Raw genomic sequence first — 19,356 nt, 5'->3', positions numbered from 1 at the left:
GTACAAAAATGTTGCATTAGTTATTATAATATGCATATATTTAGCATTTTCAAATTGATAGAAATTACATTGTTACTGGGATATTTTAATTTAAAATATATATTTGCGGTTGGTCCGTATTTTTTAAATGAATTTAGCCTTTTATCGTACTATCTTACTAATTTTATAAATGAGAATGTTTAGATGGATGTTTGTTTAAAATATCTCCGGAACAGTTCAACAGATCTAGATGAAATTGGCATAGATGTAGATCATAGTCTGGAAGAATGTATAGGCTATTATGTTTTTTTAATTCCGGGCGGACGGTATCGCGGGCGACAGCTACTATATAAATAATTGAAATAAACAAACAGATGTACAAATATTATTTTTGATTACAATATGTTCCATAATTGTTCAATTAAATGTAAATATTTGTATAATGTATTCATCAGACTTGTAATTGAAACTATGTCTTTGACTTTAGAGGTTATAATAAAATATTTCAATAGGTTTAGACGTGAAGGTTAGAGAGTACTTTTTAATTTCGCACCCGACAGGTACCGTCCTCTCTCCCGGACCTGCGTACACATGGCTTGAAAGAGACTTAAACAATATTTTTTAAATTAAAATTATTTCACATATTGTACATTACATTTGTTTACTCGAGAGGAAAAAGCGAAACCCTTATAGGATTACTTTGTTGTCCGTCCTTTTGTTTGTCTGTCAAGAACCTTTTTCTCAGGAACGCGTGGAGGAATCAAGTTGGAATTATACATTTATACAATTATACAAATACTCATATCTACTGTCCCTTGGAGCTGTGAAAAATCAAACTTCTAAGCGAACGTAATCAAATGTTAAAGTCGTTTATGCTTCAAATTTTCGACACTCGATTTCGACACAAGAGAATCTAAACATTCAGGGCACTTCTTGTGATCTCAGAATCTTCCTATAAGACGTCTTATAGCAAAGATAACAGCAAAAATTGCCTAAAACGTACATTTTACTTATATAAATACAGGTTTGCACAGAACACTCGGTGCGCGATTCCGAATCGCACTTGGCCAGTTTCTTCCATGTAAAAGTTCATATAAATATTATTTTACTCCGGGAATTATTGAAATAAAGGTACTAAATGTTAAGTGAGGCTTAGTATAATATATTAATGAAAACAAAATCCTAATTTGTTAAGCCAATTTAAAGATTAGCGCTCACAAACACACAGACAAACTGACAAAATTCTAACAATCGTTGTTTTGAATTCTATTGTGATATACGGGATTCTTATGTTATATTCTAGCAATAAACTATGCGGTAGGAGGAATCGAGAAGCTATTTTGTTATAATTTGTAAAATATGGTTGAAAAATATTATCTTTCAAGGCACACATTAATTACATGGGATATAATATTATCTTAGTGGTTATTACAAAATTTTCGCGTTAGGTAAAACAATGTTCCTTTGCCACTTGACAGCCTTGCGGTAGATAACTCGACCACATCAAATTCTTCTCTTGCTCAACCACTACTCTTTGTTAGTCTGGTAAAAAATATTCGAACCATAGATACACAATAAATATATTAATATGGCTCATGACATTGCATTAAAAAGCTAATAGTTCTTTTCTCCAAGAGTGTTACGCTTTAATTATTATGATACATCTGAATAATTTATAACCTGTTTTGTGACTCTCATTATAATCAGCCTGATTTCGTCCACTGCTGCACGTAGGTCTCCCCCATCGATTGCCACAATGCCCGGTCCTAAGGGGGCGTTCATAAAATACGTGAGATGTTTAAGGGAGGGGGGTCGAGTTAAATCTCACCTAATCTTACGTTGGACGGAGGGGGGGTCTCGGCAAATATCACGTAATTTTTTTCTGAATGAAGCAAAAAAAATATATACTATTTTGGTCCATTTAATCCAGATTGTACATGGTTTATTGTAGATTTAATCTTAAGCGTACTCGTAATACGATTAAGATCATTCCCTAATTCGTTCTAAAAAAAATTATTTCATTTATACTTCGACGTTATACATTTCCTGACTGTCAAGCCACCATCCCCCATGAAAAAAATATATATGTTTTCAAATATATAAAATATATATTTTAAATATATTAAAAATCTCACGTGAGATTGGGGGATGGGGGGAGGGGGTTGAATAAAATCTCACGACATCTCACCAAAAGGGGGGGAGGGTCTGAAATTTCAAAAAACATCTCACGTAATTTATGAACGCCCCCTAAGCCGCCCGCACCCAGTGCAATCCTGCAACCTTGACCATCTTGCTTGCACCTACGTTGCGTCGACCTGTCCGTGGCCGTTTTGTTTTGTTTCGTATTAACAAATAAAATAAACTTGAAAAGAAATAAAACCAGACTATTTGTTTATTGCATTTAATATAATAAATTGGCAATGAAATAATAAAGGCTTTTTAAATATTTATTAATAGGTTTGACTCAAAAATAACTTTACACAATTGTTTCTACTGACGTCTTTTATTGATTTAAAAGTTGATGAACTTTGTATTACCACTAGCTGTCGCCCGCGAATCCGTCCGCGCGGAATAAAAAACTTAATGAATAACCTATGTGTTTTTCCAGACTATGTTCTACATCCATGCCAAATTTTATCGCGATCCTTTGAGACGTTCTGAAGATACACTCTAACAAACATCCATCCATCCATCCATCCATCCATCAATCAATCCAAACATTCGTTTATAATAAGATTTAGTTTATATTATCACTCTATATCATTAATTATAGCTTCAGTCAGTCGGACTTTTGTATGTTTTTTTAAAAATTAAAATGAGGTTCAAATTCCACGCGGACGGAGTCGCGTGAGAAAGCTAGTTTAAGTAATAAATGTACCATTATGTATATTTGTATAACCTTACGTATAACTGGTAAAAGGGTTAACTGTTTTTTTATGCATCAATAGTTCGTTTGTTCAACTGTAATACAGCTTTGTTTAAAATTAGTATAAATTGTTTAAAGAATTCTGTAATAACAAGTAGCAAATTACCCTTTGCAAAATGTGGCAAGCCATCGTCGTTCTCCTGTTAACGGTGAGAGATTACAATTTAAATTTAATTATTATTTTAATTAATATGTTGAGATCAGAAGAAGAAATCAATTTGAATAATATAGCGTTCGTAGGAACTTCTTGGATGATACTCGACTAACATCGAACATTCTGGAAATAGGGTTTGTTGCTAAACCATTGTTTTTTCTATATGAGCTTTGTGAATCAATTATAACAAGTTTGTGAAGACTTTGAGTGTATTCCCTGAATCCTATATCCACTACTGCCGACAAGTGATCTCATTTGATAAAAATCCTTATAGATTTTAAATATATTTATCCGTAGACGTTTTCAATAAATAGTTCATAGTTTATTAATCATACTAATATTATAAACGCGAATGTATGGATGGATGTTTGTTAGAAGGTATCTCCAGTATCATTGAACATTTATACATTGGTAGACGTCAGCAACAACAAAATCAGTTGCACGCATTGGCCGGCGCGCCCGGTGAAATACCACGACCACACAGAAGACAGGCGTGAAGTGGAAGCAATTTCGCGTTTTGTCTGATGAGTGTAGTGCCGGAGGCTTAATTTTTGTCCTCTTTCCTTATAAGGAAAGGATGGGAAGGGGAGTTGGATTTGATGGAGGAGATACATAGGAAGGTTATATATTCTCTTTGTACATCTCCTCGTTCGTCGATTGACGGAAGGCAATGCAATTCATGTGGCCGCTTGCTCGTTTGCCACCTTGTAATATAAAAAAAAGAACGTAACTTGATAGAACACACAGGCTACAAACTGTATTTGTTAATTCAGCAAGGACGAAGTCGCGAGCATCAGCAAGTGAAATTAAAAAGTTAAATTATTTCCAGGCTTCTCTGAATATCGTCCGCTCAATCGATATCTGTGAGAGTTATGAAGACTCGGAAGAATTTGGTTACTCTTCCAGTAGTTCCAAAAGTGAAGCTTCAAGTTTCTCGACAAGTGAAAATGAAGCTTTTGAACAAACTTACTCTGGAGGGAACGTCGCCAACTCCGCTAACAGCTATTTGGATTCCGAAATTGATAGTTATTCAAGACAGAGTAGTCAGTTAGAAGAACATTCTGAAAGTCAAAAATATAATTCATATGCAAGAAATATTGGTACCAGATCTCATTATAAAGACATAGGCTACCATACTCCAAAAGGACGCAGTCTTGGCAATTATATAAGCTCCTCTGGTGGCTACTCTGGAAATACTGCTAATACAGGTACAGGTGGATCTACTGCAAGCAGCGATTCTAATAGCTACGCCAACAGTAATGCCGAAACTGGAAATAATGGCGGCAACGCGGGAAGCAGCTCAGGAAGTAACTCATTTGGCTCCGCAATCATTAAAAATGGACCTACGAAAGCTAGTAGCGGTTCAGGCAGCAACTCTAATTCTTTTGTGAGCAGCAACAAAGGTGGTAATACTGCAGGCAGCTCCTCTGGTGGCTACTCTGGAAGTACTGTTAATACAGGTACAGGTGGATCTACTGCAAGCAGTGATTCTAATAGCTACGCCAACAGTAATGCCGAAACTGGAAATAATGGCGGCAACGCGGGAAGCAGCTCAGGAAGTAACTCATTTGGCTCCGCAATCACTCAAAATGGACCTACAAAAGCTAGTAGCAGTTCAGGCAGCAACTCTAATTCTTTTGTGAGCAGCAACAAAGGTGGTAATACTGCAGGCAGCTCCTCTGGTGGCTACTCTGGAAGTACTGCTAATACAGGTACAGGTGGATCTACTGCAAGCAGCGATTCTAATAGCTACGCCAACAGTAATGCCGAAACTGGAAATAATGGCGGCAACGCGGGAAGCAGCTCAGGAAGTAACTCATCTGGCTCCGCAATCAATAAAAATGGTCCAACGAAAGCTAGTAGCGGTTCAGGCAGCAACTCTAATTCTTTTGTGAGCAGCAACAAAGGTGGTAATACTGCAGGCAGCTCCTCTGGTGGCTACTCTGGAAGTACTGCTAATACAGGTACAGGTGGATCTACTGCAAGTAGCGATTCTAATAGCCACGCCAACAGTAATGCCGAAACTGGAAATAATGGCGGCAACGCGGGAAGCAGCTCAGGAAGTAACTCATCTGGCTCCGCAATCACTCAAAATGGACCTACGAAAGCTAGTAGCAGTTCAGGCAGCAACTCTAATTCTTTTGTGAGCAGCAACAAAGGTGGTAATACTGCAGGCAGCTCCTCTGGTGGCTACTCTGGAAGTACTGCTAATACAGATACAGGTGGATCTACTGCAAGTAGCGATTCTAATAGCTACGCCAACAGTAATGCCGAAACTGGAAATAATGGCGGCAACGCGGGAAGCAGCTCAGGAAGTAACTCATCTGGCTCCGCAATCACTCAAAATGGACCTACGAAAGCTAGTAGCAGTTCAGGCAGCAACTCTAATTCTTTTGTGAGCAGCAACAAAGGTGGTAATACTGCAGGCAGCTCCTCTGGTGGCTACTCTGGAAGTACTGCTAATACAGGTACAGGTGGATCTACTGCAAGTAGCGATTCTAATAGCTACGCCAACAGTAATGCCGAAACTGGAAATAATGGCGGCAACGCGGGAAGCAGCTCAGGAAGTAACTCATCTGGCTCCGCAATCAATAAAAATGGTCCAACGAAAGCTAGTAGCGGTTCAGGCAGCAACTCTAATTCTTTTGTGAGCAGCAACAAAGGTGGTAATACTGCAGGCAGCTCCTCTGGTGGCTACTCTGGAAGTACTGCTAATACAGGTACAGGTGGATCTACTGCAAGTAGCGATTCTAATAGCTACGCCAACAGTAATGCCGAAACTGGAAATAATGGCGGCAACGCGGGAAGCAGCTCAGGAAGTAACTCATCTGGCTCCGCAATCACTCAAAATGGACCTACGAAAGCTAGTAGCGGTTCAGGCAGCAACTCTAATTCTTTTGTGAGCAGCAACAAAGGTGGTAATACTGCAGGCAGCTCCTCTGGTGGCTACTCTGGAAGTACTGCTAATACAGGTACAGGTGGATCTACTGCAAGTAGCGATTCTAATAGCTACGCCAACAGTAATGCCGAAACTGGAAATAATGGCGGCAACGCGGGAAGCAGCTCAGGAAGTAACTCATCTGGCTCCGCAATCAATAAAAATGGTCCAACGAAAGCTAGTAGCGGTTCAGGCAGCAACTCTAATTCTTTTGTGAGCAGCAACAAAGGTGGTAATACTGCAGGCAGCTCCTCTGGTGGCTACTCTGGAAGTACTGCTAATACAGGTACAGGTGGATCTACTGCAAGTAGCGATTCTAATAGCTACGCCAACAGTAATGCCGAAACTGGAAATAATGGCGGCAACGCGGGAAGCAGCTCAGGAAGTAACTCATCTGGCTCCGCAATCAATAAAAATGGTCCAACGAAAGCTAGTAGCGGTTCAGGCAGCAACTCTAATTCTTTTGTGAGCAGCAACAAAGGTGGTAATACTGCAGGCAGCTCCTCTGGTGGCTACTCTGGAAGTACTGCTAATACAGGTACAGGTGGATCTACTGCAAGTAGCGATTCTAATAGCTACGCCAACAGTAATGCCGAAACTGGAAATAATGGCGGCAACGCGGGAAGCAGCTCAGGAAGTAACTCATCTGGCTCCGCAATCAATAAAAATGGTCCAACGAAAGCTAGTAGCGGTTCAGGCAGCAACTCTAATTCTTTTGTGAGCAGCAACAAAGGTGGTAATACTGCAGGCAGCTCCTCTGGTGGCTACTCTGGAAGTACTGCTAATACAGATACAGGTGGATCTACTGCAAGTAGCGATTCTAATAGCTACGCCAACAGTAATGCCGAAACTGGAAATAATGGCGGCAACGCGGGAAGCAGCTCAGGAAGTAACTCATCTGGCTCCGCAATCACTCAAAATGGACCTACGAAAGCTAGTAGCAGTTCAGGCAGCAACTCTAATTCTTTTGTGAGCAGCAACAAAGGTGGTAATACTGCAGGCAGCTCCTCTGGTGGCTACTCTGGAAGTACTGCTAATACAGGTACAGGTGGATCTACTGCAAGTAGCGATTCTAATAGCTACGCCAACAGTAATGCCGAAACTGGAAATAATGGCGGCAACGCGGGAAGCAGCTCAGGAAGTAACTCATCTGGCTCCGCAATCACTCAAAATGGACCTACGAAAGCTAGTAGCAGTTCAGGCAGCAACTCTAATTCTTTTGTGAGCAGCAACAAAGGTGGTAATACTGCAGGCAGCTCCTCTGGTGGCTACTCTGGAAGTACTGCTAATACAGGTACAGGTGGATCTACTGCAAGCAGCGATTCTAATAGCTACGCCAACAGTAATGCCGAAACTGGAAATAATGGCGGCAACGCGGGAAGCAGCTCAGGAAGTAACTCATCTGGCTCCGCAATCAATAAAAATGGTCCAACGAAAGCTAGTAGCGGTTCAGGCAGCAACTCTAATTCTTTTGTGAGCAGCAACAAAGGTGGTAATACTGCAGGCAGCTCCTCTGGTGGCTACTCTGGAAGTACTGCTAATACAGGTACAGGTGGATCTACTGCAAGCAGCGATTCTAATAGCTACTCCAACAGTAATGCCGAAACTGGAAATAATGGCGGCAACGCGGGAAGCAGCTCAGGAAGTAACTCATCTGGCTCCGCAATCAATAAAAATGGTCCAACGAAAGCTAGTAGCGGTTCAGGCAGCAACTCTAATTCTTTTGTGAGCAGCAACAAAGGTGGTAATACTGCAGGCAGCTCCTCTGGTGGCTACTATGGAAGTACTGCTAATACAGGTACAGGTGGATCTACTGCAAGTAGCGATTCTAATAGCTACGCCAACAGTAATGCCGAAACTGGAAATAATGGCGGCAACGCGGGAAGCAGCTCAGGAAGTAACTCATCTGGCTCCGCAATCACTCAAAATGGACCTACGAAAGCTAGTAGCAGTTCAGGCAGCAACTCTAATTCTTTTGTGAGCAGCAACAAAGGTGGTAATACTGCAGGCAGCTCCTCTGGTGGCTACTCTGGAAGTACTGCTAATACAGGTACAGGTGGATCTACTGCAAGCAGCGATTCTAATAGCTACGCCAACAGTAATGCCGAAACTGGAAATAATGGCGGCAACGCGGGAAGCAGCTCAGGAAGTAACTCATCTGGCTCCGCAATCAATAAAAATGGTCCAACGAAAGCTAGTAGCGGTTCAGGCAGCAACTCTAATTCTTTTGTGAGCAGCAACAAAGGTGGTAATACTGCAGGCAGCTCCTCTGGTGGCTACTCTGGAAGTACTGCTAATACAGGTACAGGTGGATCTACTGCAAGCAGCGATTCTAATAGCTACTCCAACAGTAATGCCGAAACTGGAAATAATGGCGGCAACGCGGGAAGCAGCTCAGGAAGTAACTCATCTGGCTCCGCAATCAATAAAAATGGTCCAACGAAAGCTAGTAGCGGTTCAGGCAGCAACTCTAATTCTTTTGTGAGCAGCAACAAAGGTGGTAATACTGCAGGCAGCTCCTCTGGTGGCTACTATGGAAGTACTGCTAATACAGGTACAGGTGGATCTACTGCAAGTAGCGATTCTAATAGCTACGCCAACAGTAATGCCGAAACTGGAAATAATGGCGGCAACGCGGGAAGCAGCTCAGGAAGTAACTCATCTGGCTCCGCAATCACTCAAAATGGACCTACGAAAGCTAGTAGCAGTTCAGGCAGCAACTCTAATTCTTTTGTGAGCAGCAACAAAGGTGGTAATACTGCAGGCAGCTCCTCTGGTGGCTACTCTGGAAGTACTGCTAATACAGGTACAGGTGGATCTACTGCAAGCAGCGATTCTAATAGCTACGCCAACAGTAATGCCGAAACTGGAAATAATGGCGGCAACGCGGGAAGCAGCTCAGGAAGTAACTCATCTGGCTCCGCAATCAATAAAAATGGTCCAACGAAAGCTAGTAGCGGTTCAGGCAGCAACTCTAATTCTTTTGTGAGCAGCAACAAAGGTGGTAATACTGCAGGCAGCTCCTCTGGTGGCTACTCTGGAAGTACTGCTAATACAGGTACAGGTGGATCTACTGCAAGTAGCGATTCTAATAGCTACGCCAACAGTAATGCCGAAACTGGAAATAATGGCGGCAACGCGGGAAGCAGCTCAGGAAGTAACTCATCTGGCTCCGCAATCAATAAAAATGGTCCAACGAAAGCTAGTAGCGGTTCAGGCAGCAACTCTAATTCTTTTGTGAGCAGCAACAAAGGTGGTAATACTGCAGGCAGCTCCTCTGGTGGCTACTCTGGAAGTACTGCTAATACAGGTACAGGTGGATCTACTGCAAGTAGCGATTCTAATAGCTACGCCAACAGTAATGCCGAAACTGGAAATAATGGCGGCAACGCGGGAAGCAGCTCAGGAAGTAACTCATCTGGCTCCGCAATCACTCAAAATGGACCTACGAAAGCTAGTAGCAGTTCAGGCAGCAACTCTAATTCTTTTGTGAGCAGCAACAAAGGTGGTAATACTGCAGGCAGCTCCTCTGGTGGCTACTCTGGAAGTACTGCTAATACAGGTACAGGTGGATCTACTGCAAGTAGCAATTCTAATAGCTACGCCAACAGTAATGCCGAAACTGGAAATAATGGCGGCAACGCGGGAAGCAGCTCAGGAAGTAACTCATCTGGCTCCGCAATCACTCAAAATGGACCTACGAAAGCTAGTAGCAGTTCAGGCAGCAACTCTAATTCTTTTGTGAGCAGCAACAAAGGTGGTAATACTGCAGGCAGCTCCTCTGGTGGCTACTCTGGAAGTACTGCTAATACAGGTACAGGTGGATCTACTGCAAGCAGCGATTCTAATAGCTACGCCAACAGTAATGCCGAAACTGGAAATAATGGCGGCAACGCGGGAAGCAGCTCAGGAAGTAACTCATCTGGCTCCGCAATCAATAAAAATGGTCCAACGAAAGCTAGTAGCGGTTCAGGTAGCAACTCTAATTCTTTTGAGAGCAGCAACAAAGGTGGTAATACTGCAGGCAGCTCCTCTGGTGGCTACTCTGGAAGTACTGCTAATACAGGTACAGGTGGATCTACTGCAAGTAGCGATTCTAATAGCTACGCCAACAGTAATGCCGAAACTGGAAATAATGGCGGCAACGCGGGAAGCAGCTCAGGAAGTAACTCATCTGGCTCCGCAATCACTCAAAATGGTCCAACGAAAGCTAGTAGCGGTTCAGGCAGCAACTCTAATTCTTTTGTGAGCAGCAACAAAGGTGGTAATACTGCAGGCAGCTCCTCTGGTGGCTACTCTGGAAGTACTGCTAATACAGGTACAGGTGGATCTACTGCAAGCAGCGATTCTAATAGCTACGCCAACAGTAATGCCGAAACTGGAAATAATGGCGGCAACGCGGGAAGCAGCTCAGGAAGTAACTCATCTGGCTCCGCAATCAATAAAAATGGTCCAACGAAAGCTAGTAGCGGTTCAGGCAGCAACTCTAATTCTTTTGTGAGCAGCAACAAAGGTGGTAATACTGCAGGCAGCTCCTCTGGTGGCTACTCTGGAAGTACTGCTAATACAGGTACAGGTGGATCTACTGCAAGTAGCGATTCTAATAGCTACGCCAACAGTAATGCCGAAACTGGAAATAATGGCGGCAACGCGGGAAGCAGCTCAGGAAGTAACTCATCTGGCTCCGCAATCACTCAAAATGGACCTACGAAAGCTAGTAGCAGTTCAGGCAGCAACTCTAATTCTTTTGTGAGCAGCAACAAAGGTGGTAATACTGCAGGCAGCTCCTCTGGTGGCTACTCTGGAAGTACTGCTAATACAGGTACAGGTGGATCTACTGCAAGCAGCGATTCTAATAGCTACGCCAACAGTAATGCCGAAACTGGAAATAATGGCGGCAACGCGGGAAGCAGCTCAGGAAGTAACTCATCTGGCTCCGCAATCAATAAAAATGGTCCAACGAAAGCTAGTAGCGGTTCAGGCAGCAACTCTAATTCTTTTGTGAGCAGCAACAAAGGTGGTAATACTGCAGGCAGCTCCTCTGGTGGCTACTCTGGAAGTACTGCTAATACAGGTACAGGTGGATCTACTGCAAGTAGCGATTCTAATAGCTACGCCAACAGTAATGCCGAAACTGGAAATAATGGCGGCAACGCGGGAAGCAGCTCAGGAAGTAACTCATCTGGCTCTGCAATCAATAAAAATGGTCCAACGAAAGCTAGTAGCGGTTCAGGCAGCAACTCTTATTCTTTTGTGAGCAGCAACAAAGGTGGTAATACTGCAGGCAGCTCCTCTGGTGGCTACTCTGGAAGTACTGCTAATACAGGTACAGGTGGATCTACTGCAAATAGCGATTCTAATAGCTACGCCAACAGTAATGCCGAAACTGGAAATAATGGCGGCAACGCGGGAAGCAGCTCAGGAAGTAACTCATCTGGCTCCGCAATCACTCAAAATGGACCTACGAAAGCTAGTAGCAGTTCAGGCAGCAACTCTAATTCTTTTGTGAGCAGCAACAAAGGTGGTAATACTGCAGGCAGCTCCTCTGGTGGCTACTCTGGAAGTACTGCTAATACAGGTACAGGTGGATCTACTGCAAGCAGCGATTCTAATAGCTACGCCAACAGTAATGCCGAAACTGGAAATAATGGCGGCAACGCGGGAAGCAGCTCAGGAAGTAACTCATCTGGCTCCGCAATCAATAAAAATGGTCCAACGAAAGCTAGTAGCGGTTCAGGCAGCAACTCTAATTCTTTTGTGAGCAGCAACAAAGGTGGTAGTACTCCAGGCAGCTCCTCTGGTGGCTACTCTGGAAGTACTGCTAATACAGGTACAGGTGGATCTACTGCAAGTAGCAATTCTAATAGCTACGCCAACAGTAATGCCGAAACTGGAAATAATGGCGGCAACGCGGGAAGCAGCTCAGGAAGTAACTCATCTGGCTCCGCAATCACTCAAAATGGACCTACGAAAGCTAGTAGCAGTTCAGGCAGCAACTCTAATTCTTTTGTGAGCAGCAACAAAGGTGGTAATACTGCAGGCAGCTCCTCTGGTGGCTACTTTGGAAGTACTGCTAATACAGGTACAGGTGGATCTACTGCAAGCAGCGATTCTAATAGCTACGCCAACAGTAATGCCGAAACTGGAAATAATGGCGGCAACGCGGGAAGCAGCTCAGGAAGTAACTCATCTGGCTCCGCAATCAATAAAAATAGTCCAACGAAAGCTAGTAGCGGTTCAGGCAGCAACTCTAATTCTTTTGTGAGCAGCAACAAAGGTGGTAATACTGCAGGCAGCTCCTCTGGTGGCTACTCTGGAAGTACTGCTAATACAGGTACAGGTGGATCTACTGCAAGTAGCGATTCTAATAGCTACGCCAACAGTAATGCCGAAACTGGAAATAATGGCGGCAACGCGGGAAGCAGCTCAGGAAGTAACTCATCTGGCTCCGCAATCAATAAAAATGGTCCAACGAAAGCTAGTAGCAGTTCAGGCAGCAACTCTAATTCTTTTGTGAGCAGCAACAAAGGTGGTAATACTGCAGGCAGCTCCTCTAGTGGCTACTCTGGAAGTACTGCTAATACAGGTACAGGTGGATCTACTGCAAGTAGCGATTCTAATAGCTACGCCAACAGTAATGCCGAAACTGGAAATAATGGCGGCAACGCGGGAAGCAGCTCAGGAAGTAACTCATCTGGCTCCGCAATCACTCAAAATGGTCCAACGAAAGCTAGTAGCAGTTCAGGCAGCAACTCTAATTCTTTTGTGAGCAGCAACAAAGGTGGTAATACTGCAGGCAGCTCTTCTGGTGGCTACTCTGGAAGTACTGCTAATACAGGTACAGGTGGATCTACTGCAAGTAGCGATTCTAATAGCTACGCCAACAGTAATGCCGAAACTGGAAATAATGGCGGCAACGCGGGAAGCAGCTCAGGAAGTAACTCATCTGGCTCCGCAATCACTCAAAATGGTCCAACGAAAGCTAGTAGCGGTTCAGGCAGCAACTCTAATTCTTTTGTGAGCAGCAACAAAGGTGGTAATACTGCAGAGAGCTCCTCTGGTGGCTACTCTGGAAGTACTGCTAATACAGGTACAGGTGGATCTACTGCAAGTAGCGATTCTAATAGCTACGCCAACAGTAATGCCGAAACTGGAAATAATGGCGGCAACGCGGGAAGCAGCTCAGGAAGTAACTCATCTGGCTCCGCAATCACTCAAAATGGTCCAACGAAAGCTAGTAGCAGTTCAGGCAGCAACTCTAATTCTTTTGTGAGCAGCAACAAAGGTGGTAATACTGCAGGCAGCTCCTCTGGTGGCTACTTTGGAAGTACTGCTAATACAGGTACAGGTGGATCTACTGCAAGCAGCGATTCTAATAGCTACGCCAACAGTAATGCCGAAACTGGAAATAATGGCGGCAACGCGGGAAGCAGCTCAGGAAGTAATTCATCTGGCTCCGCAATCAATAAAAATAGTCCAACGAAAGCTAGTAGCGGTTCAGGCAGCAACTCTAATTCTTTTGTGAGCAGCAACAAAGGTGGTAATACTGCAGGCAGCTCCTCTGGTGGCTACTCTGGAAGTACTGCTAATACAGGTACAGGTGGATCTACTGCAAGCAGCGATTCTAATAGCTACGCCAACAGTAATGCCGAAACTGGAAATAATGGCGGCAACGCGGGAAGCAGCTCAGGAAGTAACTCATCTGGCTCCGCAATCACTCAAAATGGACCTACGAAAGCTAGTAGCAGTTCAGGCAGCAACTCTAATTCTTTTGTGAGCAGCAACAAAGGTGGTAATACTGCAGGCAGCTCTTCTGGTGGCTACTCTGGAAGTACTGCTAATACAGGTACAGGTGGATCTACTGCAAGTAGCGATTCTAATAGCTACGCCAACAGTAATGCCGAAACTGGAAATAATGGCGGCAACGCGGGAAGCAGCTCAGGAAGTAACTCATTTGGCTCCGCAATCACTCAAAATGGACCTACGACAGCTAGTAGCAGTTCAGGCAGCAACTCTAATTCTTTTGTGAGCAGCAACAAAGGTGGTAATACTGCAGGCAGCTCCTCTGGTGGCTACTCTGGAAGTACTGCTAATACAGGTACAGGTGGATCTACTGCAAGTAGCGATTCTAATAGCTACGCCAACAGTAATGCCGAAACTGGAAATAATGGCGGCAACGCGGGAAGCAGCTCAGGAAGTAACTCATTTGGCTCCGCAATCACTCAAAATGGACCTACGAAAGCTAGTAGTAGTTCAGGCAGCAACTCTAATTCTTTTGTGAGCAGCAACAAAGGTGGTAATACTGCAGGCAGCTCCTCTGGTGGCTACTCTGGAAGTACTGCTAATACAGGTACAGGTGGATCTACTGCAAGCAGCGATTCTAATAGCTACGCCAACAGTAATGTCGAAACTGGAAATAATGGCGGCAACGCGGGAAGCAGCTCAGGAAGTAACTCATCTGGCTCCGCAATCACTCAAAATGGACCTACGAAAGCTAGTAGCAGTTCAGGCAGCAACTCTAATTCTTTTGTGAGCAGCAACAAAGGTGGTAATACTGCAGGCAGCTCCTCTGGTGGCTACTCTGGAAGTACTGCTAATACAGGTACAGGTGGATCTACTGCAAGCAGCGATTCTAATAGCTACGCCAACAGTAATGTCGAAACTGGAAATAATGGCGGCAACGCGGGAAGCAGCTCAGGAAGTAACTCATCTGGCTCCGCAATCACTCAAAATGGACCTACGAAAGCTAGTAGCAGTTCAGGCAGCAACTCTAATTCTTTTGTGAGCAGCAACAAAGGTGGTAATACTGCAGGCAGCTCCTCTGGTGGCTACTCTGGAAGTACTGCTAATACAGGTACAGGTGGATCTACTGCAAGTAGCGATTCTAATAGCTACGCCAACAGTAATGCCGAAACTGGAAATAATGGCGGCAACGCGGGAAGCAGCTCAGGAAGTAACTCATCTGGCTCCGCAATCAATAAAAATGGTCCAACGAAAGCTAGTAGCGGTTCAGGCAGCAACTCTAATTCTTTTGTGAGCAGCAACAAAGGTGGTAATACTGCAGGCAGCTCCTCTGGTGGCTACTCTGGAAGTACTGCTAATACAGGTACAGGTGGATCTACTGCAAGTAGCGATTCTAATAGCTACGCCAACAGTAATGCCGAAACTGGAAATAATGGCGGCAACGCGGGAAGCAGCTCAGGAAGTAACTCATCTGGCTCCGCAATCACTCAAAATGGTCCAACGAAAGCTAGTAGCAGTTCAGGCAGCAACTCTAATTCTTTTGTGAGCAGCAACAAAGGTGGTAATACTGCAGGCAGCTCCTCTGGTGGCTACTCTGGAAGTACTGCTAATACAGGTACAGGTGGATCTACTGCAAGCAGCGATTCTAATAGCTACGCCAACAGTAATGCCGAAACTGGAAATAATGGCGGCAACGCGGGATGCAGCTCAGGAAGTAACTCATCTGGCTCCGCAATCACTCAAAATGGACCTACGAAAGCTAGTAGCAGTTCAGGCAGCAACTCTAATTCTTTTGTGAGCAGCAACAAAGGTGGTAATACTGCAGGCAGCTCTTCTGGTGGCTACTCTGGAAGTACTGCTAATACAGGTACAGGTGGATCTACTGCAAGTAGCGAATCTAATAGCTACGCCAACAGTAATGCCGAAACTGGAAATAATGGCGGCAACGCGGGAAGCAGCTCAGGAAGTAACTCATCTGGCTCCGCAATCACTCAAAATGGACCTACGAAAGCTAGTAGCAGTTCAGGCAGCAACTCTAATTCTTTTGTGAGCAGCAACAAAGGTGGTAATACTGCAGGCAGCTCCTCTGGTGGCTACTCTGGAAGTACTGCTAATACAGGTACAGGTGGATCTACTGCAAGTAGCGATTCTAATAGCTACGCCAACAGTAATGCCGAAACTGGAAATAATGGCGGCAACGCGGGAAGCAGCTCAGGAAGTAACTCATTTGGCTCCGCAATCACTCAAAATGGACCTACGAAAGCTAGTAGCAGTTCAGGCAGCAACTCTAATTCTTTTGTGAGCAGCAACAAAGGTGGTAATACTGCAGGCAGCTCCTCTGGTGGCTACTCTGGAAGTACTGCTAATACAGGTACAGGTGGATCTACTGCAAGTAGCGATTCTAATAGCTACGCCAACAGTAATGCCGAAACTGGAAATAATGGCGGCAACGCGGGAAGCAGCTCAGGAAGTAACTCATCTGGCTCCGCAATCACTCAAAATGGACCTACGAAAGCTAGTAGCAGTTCAGGCAGCAACTCTAATTCTTTTGTGAGCAGCAACAAAGGTGGTAATACTGCAGGCAGCTCCTCTGGTGGCTACTCTGGAAGTACTGCTAATACAGGTACAGGTGGATCTACTGCAAGTAGCGATTCTAATAGCTACGCCAACAGTAATGCCGAAACTGGAAATAATGGCGGCAACGCGGGAAGCAGCTCAGGAAGTAACTCATTTGGCTCCGCAATCACTCAAAATGGACCTACGAAAGCTAGTAGCAGTTCAGGCAGCAACTCTAATTCTTTTGTGAGCAGCAACAAAGGTGGTAATACTGCAGGCAGCTCCTCTGGTGGCTACTCTGGAAGTACTGCTAATACAGGTACAGGTGGATCTACTGCAAGTAGCGATTCTAATAGCTACGCCAACAGTAATGCCGAAACTGGAAATAATGGCGGCAACGCGGGAAGCAGCTCAGGAAGTAACTCATCTGGCTCCGCAATCACTCAAAATGGACCTACGAAAGCTAGTAGCAGTTCAGGCAGCAACTCTAATTCTTTTGTGAGCAGCAACAAAGGTGGTAATACTGCAGGCAGCTCCTCTGGTGGCTACTCTGGAAGTACTGCTAATACAGGTACAGGTGGATCTACTGCAAGTAGCGATTCTAATAGCTACGCCAACAGTAATGCCGAAACTGGAAATAATGGCGGCAACGCGGGAAGCAGCTCAGGAAGTAACTCATTTGGCTCCGCAATCACTCAAAATGGACCTACGAAAGCTAGTAGCAGTTCAGGCAGCAACTCTAATTCTTTTGTGAGCAGCAACAAAGGTGGTAATACTGCAGGCAGCTCCTCTGGTGGCTACTCTGGAAGTACTGCTAATACAGGTACAGGTGGATCTACTGCAAGTAACGATTCTAATAGCTACGCCAACAGTAATGCCGAAACTGGAAATAATGGCGGCAACGCGGGAAGCAGCTCAGGAAGTAACTCATTTGGCTCCGCAATCACTCAAAATGGACCTACGAAAGCTAGTAGCAGTTCAGGCAGCAACTCTAATTCTTTTGTGAGCAGCAACAAAGGTGGTAATACTGCAGGCAGCTCCTCTGGTGGCTACTCTGGAAGTACTGCTAATACAGGTACAGGTGGATCTACTGCAAGTAGCGATTCTAATAGCTACGCCAACAGTAATGCCGAAACTGGAAATAATGGCGGCAACGCGGGAAGCAGCTCAGGAAGTAACTCATTTGGCTCCGCAATCACTCAAAATGGACCTACGAAAGCTAGTAGCAGTTCAGGCAGCAACTCTAATTCTTTTGTGAGCAGCAACAAAGGTGGTAATACTGCAGGCAGCTCCTCTGGTGGCTACTCTGGAAGTACTGCTAATACAGGTACAGGTGGATCTACTGCAAGCAGCGATTCTAATAGCTACGCCAACAGTAATGTCGAAACTGGAAATAATGACAGCAATGCGGGAAGCAGCTCAGGAAGTGGCTCATCTGGATTCGCAGGCACTGAAAATGGAAGTACGAAAGCTAGTAGTATTAATACTAGTAATTATGCAGCTAGCAATTTAGCAAGTTCTAACAGTTCTTTCAGTCAGTCAAGCAACTCTGCATATGTTAACAATAACAAGCAAACTAAGCGTAGATCTAGAAGAAAGGGTCATTGTAAACGTCATAGAGAATCTAGAAATCGTCAAACTAAAGCATTCAGCACCTCTGGTAGTAAATCGCAAGTCCATGCAAAGATAAATAAGAAAGGTACACGTAAGGGTCAATGCTCATAAGCATGCCATACTTTAGGTTGCTTCGCGAAATGGTTTAGCTAGCAGATGACGTTTGTAATAAATTAAAATTGTCATAACATAAATTTTACTTTCTATTAATATAAATTATAATTTTTACGATCTCACATCTAGAAATAAATTGAAACTACTGTGCCAAAGCACAAGTCTAAAAATTCGGCTAAAAACTGAATACTTTGTCTTACAATATATGGCTTTCGTCGCTCAATCTGATTTCAATAGTTTTTTGTGTTACTGTTTCAAAAAAATATGTTTTTTTTATTTATCTTATTGTTTGGTCATAGTTTTGTTTAATAAATATTTGTAATATATATTTTTTTTATTTAATTATATTTATAGTTTCCTATAAATAAAAAACATCAATGGATTCCTGTGTATTTGCCCTGGTATTACAAAATCGTCTGATTTCTGTTTGTTAAACCTTTATGGATATGAAGTTCATCACCAAGACATGACATATGTTTATTATTATTTACTGTTAACTAGGTGTCGTCCGCGACTCCGACCGCGCGGGAAAATAACCCTTATGATAAATAGCCTATGTGTTCTTCCAAATTGTGATCTACATCTGTGCCAAATTTCATCGAGATCCATGCAGCCGTTCTGGAGATATCTTCAAACAAACATCCAAACATTATAATTTATAATATTAGCATATATTTTTAAGTATTTAGCTATAATTATCTAGTACTAGCTTTTACCCGCGACTCCGTCCGCGCGGAATAAAAAATAGAAAACGGGGTAAAAATTATCCTATGTCCGTTTCCTGGTTCTAAGCTACCTGCCCATCAATTTTCAGTCAAATCGATTCAGCCGTTCTTGAGTTATAAATAGTGTAACTAACACGACTTTTTTTATATATATATATATAATTACATTTACATTAATTCATTTTAAAACGAGTTGACGACAGGAAGGTGGCCTGCCGTGAAATTAACCTAAAACATTGAGGTTTACAAAACCTTGTGCGTTGACCCCACGTAAATGGAATAAGGCCAGGGAGATGATGATGCTGATTCTGTTACACTTTTCTCGGTGATATGTCATTTATTAGTAAAAACCAAAGATATTATTTCACTTGATGAATTGTTTGAATGGGACGGATTGGCTGGTGAAATACCACGACAATACAGAATACAGGCGTGAAGTGGAAGCAAATCCGCGTTTCATCTGATGAGTGTGGTACCGGTGGACTAATTTTATTCCACGTTCCCTACCTTTTGAGATGGGGATTTGTCGGAGGAGACGCATAGTAAGGTTAAATATTCTTTTTTTGTCCGTCTCCTTCTCCGTTGATAGGCAAGGCATCTGCAATTG

The 19,356-nt window shown here is 43.6% G+C and overlaps 1 protein-coding gene across 1 annotated transcript; it reads left to right on the top strand.

The window, feature by feature from the left end:
* Positions 1-3,021: 3,021 nt before the first annotated feature.
* On the top strand, positions 3,022-18,021 carry LOC106717059 (fibroin heavy chain-like). Its single transcript, XM_045685214.1, has 7 exons — positions 3,022-3,054; positions 3,889-10,048; positions 10,712-11,422; positions 11,468-12,331; positions 12,476-12,583; positions 12,728-13,843; positions 13,988-18,021. The coding sequence occupies exons 1-7, from the start codon at positions 3,022-3,024 to the stop codon at positions 18,019-18,021; spliced, it is 13,026 nt and encodes a 4,341-aa protein (XP_045541170.1).
* The last annotated feature ends 1,335 nt before the right edge of the window (positions 18,022-19,356 follow it).

This window comes from Papilio machaon, chromosome 29 (genome assembly GCF_912999745.1).
Source record: "Papilio machaon chromosome 29, ilPapMach1.1, whole genome shotgun sequence".
In the NCBI taxonomy this organism is placed as follows: Eukaryota; Metazoa; Arthropoda; class Insecta; order Lepidoptera; family Papilionidae; genus Papilio; species Papilio machaon.
This window is presented reverse-complemented; position numbering and strand designations above follow the sequence as displayed.